Below are 9,517 nucleotides of genomic sequence, written 5' to 3'. Positions count from 1 at the left end.
ATTGTGTTCATCAGAAAGAAGAAAGTCAAATACATAAAGGCTTGAAGGTGAGTAAAGCTTGGGGTAATTTTCATTTTAAAGTGAACGAAACTTTTAATAAATTGTCCACTGAGGTAAATTTCATGAGAAGACACTTGAAGATTTAAAGTCACTTATATCATACTTTCAATTATTCTACACTCTAAACAATGCTGGGTTAAAAACAATCCATGTTGGGTTAAAAATGGACAAACCCAGCGGTTGGGTTATATGTTTGCCCAACGTGCTGGGTAGTTTAATTTAACTCAAATATTGTTTAAAATTTACTATATGTCTGGCTTAAACTGAACCCAAAATAATTTGGAAATTAAAAATCAGACACATAATTACTAGAGACAACAATAATAATCAAAAGGTGAACATTTATTAATAAGTTATTTAATAAATGTTTATTGTTTAATTATTATTTATTAAAATTATTAATAAATGTTAATTTACAGCATATTTTAGGTTAATTTTAAGCAAGCAATACAGTAATTTTAAAACAATATATGAGTTAAATAAAACTACCCAGCAGGTTGGGCAAACATTTAACTCAACCACTGGGTTAAAACAACCCAATTGCTGGGTTTGTCCATTTTTAACCCAGCATTTTTAGAGTGTACTGTTTGACCTACACCGTGTATTAAGTTGCAGTTCCTTATAAAGTTACCAGCAACTGTTGCATTTAATTTACTTGCCAAAACCAATTTCAACTTCCATTTGTCTCTTGGCAAGTGTTAATTTTAGACTCTGACTGCAGCAATCTGTCCATCCACTGACTGACAGGGCCGAATAAAACATCCAAAAGGCTTCAAAAGGCATTCACAAAAAGTCAATCCTATAATAACGTTTAGGTCTGAAACACTGCAACAATTCAACACTGCACTAAGAATGGCACTTAGTCAAACATTTAACAGCACAATTAGTGTTTTGGAGAATTTCTGACTGCATTGTCCAAAACTTTCAAAGATACAGACAAACAACAGAGCAAACACGTCACACAAACATACATTTCACAACCTCAGCTCAGGTTCATCACAGTCTCTGGTTGTGTCTGGGTTCACTGAATGAAGGGCATTCGCTCCTTGTTGTCATTGTCTCCCTCTTGTTCCTCTTCCTCCTCACCTGCTTCACTAGTCTCTGTGCTATCATTGGCCATCTGAAAGAGAAATGGGACAGGCTGACAGTTTGAAGGTCCGGGTAATCTCTCAGGCAGTGTTTCAGAAGAGACCTCCACAAGATCTGGGCCAAACATCCGGACAGTATATCTAAATATAAATATAGCTGAGAACTGCAAAAAAGGTATTGTTCACCAATAAAAATGAATATTCTGTCATTTACTCACCCAAACCTGTATGACTTTCTTTCTTCTGTGGAACATAAAAGAAGATATTTTGAAGAATTTCCCAGTGTTTTTTGCACATACAATGAAAGTAAATATGCTAATTTTGTTTAGGGTTGTTATAGTTGATCATAACTAAAAACCATTAAAATTCCATTAAAAGAAACATTTTGTCAAACTTCAACTGAAATAAAAACAATATTTTATTAAAAAAAATACTATTTAATTTAATATCAGCTAGTTTCCAAAGAAATTTTTCTCATTTTCATTTAGTTTGATGTACTAAAATAAATTAATCTGAAATAAAGATTAATAAAAACTATAGTGTCATTTACAAAATGAAAAATATACACAACAAAATTTCTAAAACTTAAAAAAAAATTCTAAAACCAAAATTAAAATGAAAACAATAAAAATAAAATAAAAATGGTAACACTTTACAATAAGGTTCATTAGTTAACATTAGTTAACATGAACTAATAATGAACTGCACTTCTACAGCATTTATTAATGTTTGTTAATGTTAATTTCAACATTTACTAATACATTATTAAAATCTTGTTAACATTAGTTAATGCTCTGTGAACATGAACAAACAATGAACAACTGTATTTTCATTAACTAACATTAATAAAGATTAGTTAATACATTAACAATGTTTAACTAATGAACCTTATTGTAAAGTGTTACCATAAAAACTAATTAAAACTATTAACAAAAACGGTCACTTTTTATTTTAGGGTCCAATTCCCACTACTAACTAACTGTTAAAGGCACAATATGTACGATTTTTGGATTAAAGTATCTAAAAACCACTAGAACTTTATATCAATTTTAACCAGGACACGGACCGTGTTCGTTCGTCGCCTATCAATGACATTTACCCCCCGCGTTACCCTAGGGTAGGATTAAGGGATGCAGAATATGATCATGCCAAATAAGGCATTAGTATGTGCTTTATAAGTACTAATAAACAGCCAATATCCTAGTAATATACATGCTAATACGCAACTAGTTAGAATAATAGTGAGAATTGGACCCTAAACTAAAGTGTTCCCATAAAAACTATAATAGTATTTCAATGACACTAAAGCAACACTGATCTTTTTTAGACATCAACATGCTTCTTTTGTGTTCTGCAGAAGAAAAAAAGTAAATGACAGAATTTTCATTTTTGGGTAAACCGTCCCTTAAGGGTCCTGAGCTATGAGCAACAGTTTAGACATTGTCAGTTGTTTCTTTAAGGAGAAACATCTAAGATGCAGCAGATCAAGGCTTCTGAGCTATAAAAAAAAATCAACATATACACAATAAAATCATCTTCCGGGAAGGGACAGAAATGGAAAGCAATTTTTTAGAAGTTCCTCTTCAGTTGCTCCTAGAACCTTCCTGGATGAAGTAAAGACTCTAAAGGTAGAGAGTATACTGTTGTAGGCCACTATTTCCACTATTTATGACTCTCCAGTGAGAACAGCGTCATAAGGCGCAGTCTCCATGGCAACTGCTGAGGTGATGTCGCCTGACTCGTGGATCACTGTCACAATACCATTTTTTGTTCCTTCTAAACAGGTGCATTATTCAAATGTGCCTTTGTGCTTCATAAAAGAACATTTCTTTTCTCTCTCGGAGTTTTGGAGAGTGTGTACACTGAATATAAAATATAATAATGTTAGAAAACCAAACAATGCGAGACATTATGAAAACAGAAAAATGAAAGGGCAGCACCAACAGTTGACATGATAATTATAATGTTTTGCACATAATCTTTTGCTTGCCTTAGAACACTGATCTAAACTCAAAGGCAGGTTTTCAGATGACTCACTCACCAAAGGCGTGGGAGACTTTTCCACATCCAAAATGAGCTTCCCTATGTTTCCTCTGTCATGGATTCTCTGCATGGCTTCCTTCACCTACAGGTTAACACAACAAAGCACACATACAAAAAAGAAAAGAAAAACTCCTCATCAAGTACCTCATCATGAACTGACACTTAAGCTCCATATTGGCCCATGTGAAGTCTGTAACACCACAGACAAAACTAAAGAGGGCAGCAGAGTCACAATGAGCAAACAAACTGATGTAATCTACTGCAGACAGACAGACAGACAGACAGACAGACAGACAGACAGACAGACAGACAGACAGACAGACAGACAGACAGACAGACAGATAGATAGATAGATAGATAGATAGATAGATAGATAGATAGATAGATAGATAGATAGATAGATAGATAGATAGATAGATAGATAGATGATAGATAGATAGATAGATAGATAGATAGATAGATAGATAGATAGATAGATAGATAGATAGATAGATAGATAGATAGATAGATAGATAGATAGATAGATAGATAGATAGATAGATATTTGTGTCTCATTCAACACCCTCATTGTTATTGTCATAAAGGCTGGAATAAACTACACAACTTTTGCATCGATTTTTGCCCGGATAGGCATTCTGGATGACTCAATGCTAGTTGCTGAAAAAAGATTTTGGGCAGTCAGAGTTGACCGATTACACAGAAAACGATGATGATGGACACAGACTACTTTTAGCTTCAGACCATGATTCCATCTACTCTGAGGATATCAAATATGTTTTATATTTTGAGACGATTTTAGATTGCACACTGTTTTCAGTTGTCATGTGTCTTTTAGGAATGAGGTGCAGGTTTCTGCATTGAGTCTAATTTATCAACATAGCCGTCATGTTTAACGTGATAGTTTTATCCTTATATTTCTCAAAAGTTTTGTGACATCTGCCTTTACGAGACTGTCCTCCTCCAAAAACGACCCTATAGCACCCTATAGTATTTTTTAAGCACCTTATTACAACCTATATTTACATTTTAAAGTCATGCGCCCTCTAGCTGCTGTAAAAATAATGAAAGTGTCGTCTTACGTCTGTCGTCATGAAATGATGACCGTTGTTACCAATCAAAATTTGTGTTCATTTAAATGTAATGTGTGGACTATTTACACGGTCCCTTACCCACCATTTGTCCTATTTCCATTTAGCAAAACTCGTTTTTTTATTAATGACTACACCTACACATACCCCAACCCTAAACCTACCCTTAGTGATTTATAGTGCATATACACTTTTTATGAGCACATACGTTCCCTGGGATCGAACCCATGATCGCATGATTGCATATTGTTATATATTGCAATGCTCTGCCAATTGAGCTACGCGAAACACGAAATATGATGCAGATAAAAGGGAACAATGTATTAAAATGAAAATCTCCTGTTGCCGATAGGGGTGCAACTTTAGTAAACGCTCCTATGAGTTGTATTTCAGGGAAGTGACAAATGAAATTTATGGCCGTATTGGTTGGAGGACATGTTGGCCTTTACATGCACATGAACTTTAATGACATCCCATTCTTAATCCGTAGGGTTTAATATGGAGTTGGCTCACCCTTTGCAGCTATAACAGCTTCAACTCTTCTGGGAAGGCTTTCCACAAGGTTTAAGAGTGTGTTTATGGGAATTTCGACCATTCTTCTAGAGGTACGTTTGTGAGGTCAGGCAGTGATGTTGGCGAGAAGGCCTGGCTCACACTCTCCGCTCTAATTCATCCCAAAGCTGTTCTGTCAGATTGAGGTCAGGACTCTGTGCAGGACAGTCAAGTTCCTCCACACCAAACTCACTCATCCATGTCATTATGGACCTCGCTTTGTGCACTGGTGCGCAGTCATGTTGGAACAGGAAGGGTCCATCCCCAAACTGTTCCCACAAAGTTGGGAAAATCATGAAATTGTCCAAAATGTGTTGGTATGCTGAAGCATTAAGAGTTCCTTTCACTGGAACTAAGGGTTCAAGCCCAACCCCTGAAAAACAACCCCACACCATAATCCCCCCTCCACCAAACTTTACACTCGGCACAATGCAGTCAGGCAAGTACCGTTCTCCTTCGCAACCACCAAATCCAGACTCATCCATCGGATTGCCAGACAGAGAAGCGTGATTGGTCACTCCAGAGAACACGTCTCCACTGCTCTAGAGTCCAGTGATGGTTTGCTTTACACCACTGCATGCGACGCTTTGCTTTGCACTTGGTGATGTAAGGCTTGGATGCAGCTGCTCGACCATGGAAACCCATTCCATGAAGCTCTCTACACACTGTTCTTGAGCTAATCTGAAGGCCACATGAAGTTTGGAGGTCTGTAGCTATTGACTCTGAAGAAAGTTGGCGACTTCTGCGCACTGTGAGCCTCAGCATGCACTGACCCGCTCTGTGATTTTACGTGGCCTAACACTTCATGGCTCAGTTCCTGTTGCTCCCAATTGCTTCCACTTTGTTATGATACCACTAACAGTTGACTGTGGAATATTTTAGTAGTGAGGAAATTTCACGAATGCACTAATTGCAGAGGAGGCAACCTATCACGGTACCATGCTTAAATTCACTGAGCTCCTGAGAGCGACCCGTTCTTTCACAAATGTTTGTAGAAGCAGTCTGCATGCCTAGTGCTTGAGTTTATACACCTGTGGCCATGGAAGTGATTGGAACACCTGAATTCAATGATTTGGAGGGGTGTCCCAATACTTTTGGCAATAAAGTGTATTTATATATTGTTAGTCCTGATATTTTTCACGTCACTGAATAAATACATAGATACGTAATCAATGCTCATGTTCCTTAGCGGACTGGTGGTAAAACTTTTATTAAGCGTGTCAGAGAGGTTCTGGGTTCTAATCCGCCTTTGTATAGTTTTTTTTCTTCTTCATTAAAACCAAAGATGTTCATCAGTGATTATATATGAAGAGCAGGGACACTTCTGTGTGCATTCTGTTTTGTGATTTCACCAGACCGACTAGAGAGTCTCCTCAGTGGTGTTAAGCAATAGATTGAAGCATCTGTGTGAAGACTGTGCATGAGTGCCAAGAGAACACTGTTGCCTTCCACCACTGATAACAGCGGCAACGAACACTCAGCATGATTTCAAAAACAATGCAATTCATTCCAGTGCCAGATCACCTCTTATTAACAAACTAAATGGATACTCTGCTAGTCAACTGGAGATGTTTCATTTGAATTAGATACATCAGTGCCGCAAGACGTTTCAAAAAGTGGTAGAGGCAATATCGACCTAGGCAAAAAGTGGTAAATTATGCCTGTGTACAAAGTCAACAATTGTAAGATTGTGTTTTAAAATCTGATTTTAAAAACTATGTAGCGTATTTTGGCCTTAACACACAATTTTCACAGCCTTGAATTAAAAAAAAAAAAAAAAAGCTCTGATATTTTTATAGTTAATTGCCAAATGTCAAGATGGAGATGTAGCTTCTAATATGAGCTACGAAAATGAGCTACTAACACAGCTGCCCTTTTAAACAAAGGAAAAATTAGCTAGGTTTGTCCATAACTTGGTATGGTACCTTTAATAAGCTTTAATGATGAAAAAGCTATTTTTACTGGTCAGACATTGATAAAATTAAATACAAGATTGTGAACGTTAAAGATCAGTATTCACAGGACATCACATGGCACAGTGCACAACCAGACAGAATATATTTTTTAGGCCTAATGTTTCTTTAACTGGGAAAATGTGTCAACAGTAAATGTAAAATAAATAAGGCATAAAAACAACACAAAAAACAACACAAAAAACAGCAGCGATTTTCCATTCTCATTTCAGAACACCACTGCACAGCACCGACATGACAGTATGCCTTTATGAACCTGTGCCCACAGGTTATGTGGGGGATGCATGGTACAGTATGTCCACATCTTGTAAAGTGACTGTTAACTGGATGAATCAGTAAATGAATAAACATGACAGCTGCTAGTCAGGGCTGAAAATAGAAACATGACAACTGTTAACAGTCCCTGGCATCAGCTCTCTAAAGTCAAAATAACAAAAAAAAAGGGAATATTAGTTTCAAACCACTTGATTGTAATAATGCATGATAATTCAAAATGTCAAACCTTTGGCCCAAACAGTTAAATGCCTTTTAAGAGATGTTTTTCATCCACAGTCCCCTACAGCATCTTGCTCAAGGTCACACGTCTTGAATCCTGAAGAGACGATGAAATCCTTCACACTTCAAATCATTGTTTTGGTTAAAGGGCTTATAAACCATAAGTGTCTTCAGTACATTACAGTCAACGCTATTAATATATTTTTGTAAACAAATAATTGCTAGTGTTTCATGTTTAGATTAGCACTGATAAAGGCTGGAGTGCCACAAGTGTCTGTTCTGGGACCATTAACGTTTAACAGTGCAAGTTAATAGTCTCTGTAGAGCATCATTAGTATTCATCAATACCTTTATGCAGGTGATACCATCATCAAAAGCACTGGCTTTATACTGATAGAGTCTTGGGAAAAAAACATGCCTTCTGTTTCAATCACTATTTATCATTTCAATAAATGTGAATTGAATTGAATTGAATTTCCATCAGTCAGTTGTACCAGCTATCGGTCTGGCTATGCTCCATCATTCCTCTGACTTGCTTCACTTTAATGTCAGTTCATTACAAAAACATTGTAAGATTATAGTTCTCAGATCAGAGTATTCCACTCATCTACTGCCATCATACACTAATTTCATTTGATCATTATAGAATCATTAAAGAATTGATAACGGTACTTACTTGTTAAGACCTGCTAAGTATTAAACTTCTGCATGTAACTCATCTCAAAAACACCTCAGCTTTAAAAGACACAGGGATTTAATCATTTAATGCTCCTGCTATTCAAGTAATATGTCTAAGTGCAGACATCATCCTTTCCGCCCTCTCTTCCCATAAAACATCAAGGGTCATTTCTCCAGCCGTGCCCCTCAGACTCAGCTTCATTTCACTGGTATTGCAAATATGTGGAGGGTTTGATTGTGCCTGAATGAGTCATAGTGGTCACGCAGGATTGGAGGCAATAAATTGCATTAGTGGAAAGATTGCCTCAATATATCCCCAAAGGCACAGAATATAGTCACTGAGGAGTTTCAGCACAAATCTCATTTTCAAAGTCTCACAAATATTCATTTAGACATCCAACTGTCTTCATCAGACTTCATAATATTTAATTCTAATATAATTCGTTCTTCCAACATTTATTAACAATCAAGGCTGTAAAATTTTCCAAAAATTAAATATAGAGGAATTATTTAATATAAAGAAATTAAATAACTAAAGTATTTAAAGGAATTTATGGGTATAAAAAAAGGAAAGAAAAACATAAAAAATAGAATTTATTGTAATGATTTTTAAATATTTGCAAATAATATTTATATTTTAAAATATGCAAACAATGACTCTTAATCGTATACTTAATATGTTTAAAACTGGTCTGTTAATGTTTCTGGTCATGTTTAGTCTGATCACGAATTACTTGAATTCCTGTAAATAAATAATAGCCTTCATTTTAACTTCAAAACAAAGTCGAGTAGTTTACATTACTGGATATATTACTGACTGTAATATTTCTAATATAAAGGGGACCTATTATGCCCCTTTTTTCAAGATGTAATATAAGTCTCAGGTGTCCCCAAAATGTGTCTGAGAAGATTCAGCTCAAAATACCGCACAGATCATTTATCATACCATGTTGTAAATACCCTTTTTTGAGTGCATGCAAAAACATGCTGTCTTTAAGGGTGCTTACACACTTGGATCGATTACCTGGACCAAACCCGAGTTCGATTGCTCCCCCCTCCCCCTGCGCCCACTGGACTGTGTTCACATTATATTATTTGGGTCCGACCCGCGGTTCGTTTGCGTCATCAAACCAGCAGCTGTTTACTACGTTGCTTAGTAACGGTGGCACAGGAGAAGGCGGCAAAATGAATAACGTTGCTCTCCTCACTTTTATATTTTTGTTTTTGAACTGCTGGTTTTGTTCATAACGGCTCTTATGTATATCTGCCGCGAATGTGGAATGCTGAAGGCGAGCAGAAATGAGAAAAGCTACGCTACAGCTCTCTGTTTGCAGCATGTCAGTCACGCTCGTTGGGAAAGTGAGGGAAACACACGCACAAACACACATTTTTATCAAATTATACGGCATTAATGGCGGTTCACTTCCTCAATTTGGTACGTTTGCATTCATATCAGAAGCGAACCGTACCGGAGTTCACTAGAGCCGCACCCCAGACCACCCTTTTTAAGCGGACTCGGGTACCGTTCGCGGGTGCGCAC

At 36.6% G+C, this 9,517-nt stretch overlaps 1 protein-coding gene across 1 annotated transcript in view; it reads right to left on the bottom strand.

Annotated features, from left to right (window-relative positions):
- Window positions 1–710: 710 nt before the first annotated feature.
- The window catches only part of vat1l (vesicle amine transport 1-like), a 44,076-nt gene continuing 35,269 nt past the window's right edge, over window positions 711–9,517 (bottom strand). Inside the window, exons 8-9 of the mRNA XM_067401459.1 lie at window positions 3,190–3,273; window positions 711–1,180 (exon numbers count right to left, since the gene is read on the bottom strand). Coding sequence (XP_067257560.1) covers window positions 1,082–1,180; window positions 3,190–3,273 — 183 coding nt within the window. The 3' untranslated portion in view covers window positions 711–1,081. The remainder of the gene's footprint in view (window positions 1,181–3,189; window positions 3,274–9,517) is intronic.

The sequence above is a fragment of the Chanodichthys erythropterus genome, chromosome 11 (genome assembly GCF_024489055.1).
Source record: "Chanodichthys erythropterus isolate Z2021 chromosome 11, ASM2448905v1, whole genome shotgun sequence".
NCBI classification, from domain to species: Eukaryota; Metazoa; Chordata; class Actinopteri; order Cypriniformes; family Xenocyprididae; genus Chanodichthys; species Chanodichthys erythropterus.
This window is presented reverse-complemented; position numbering and strand designations above follow the sequence as displayed.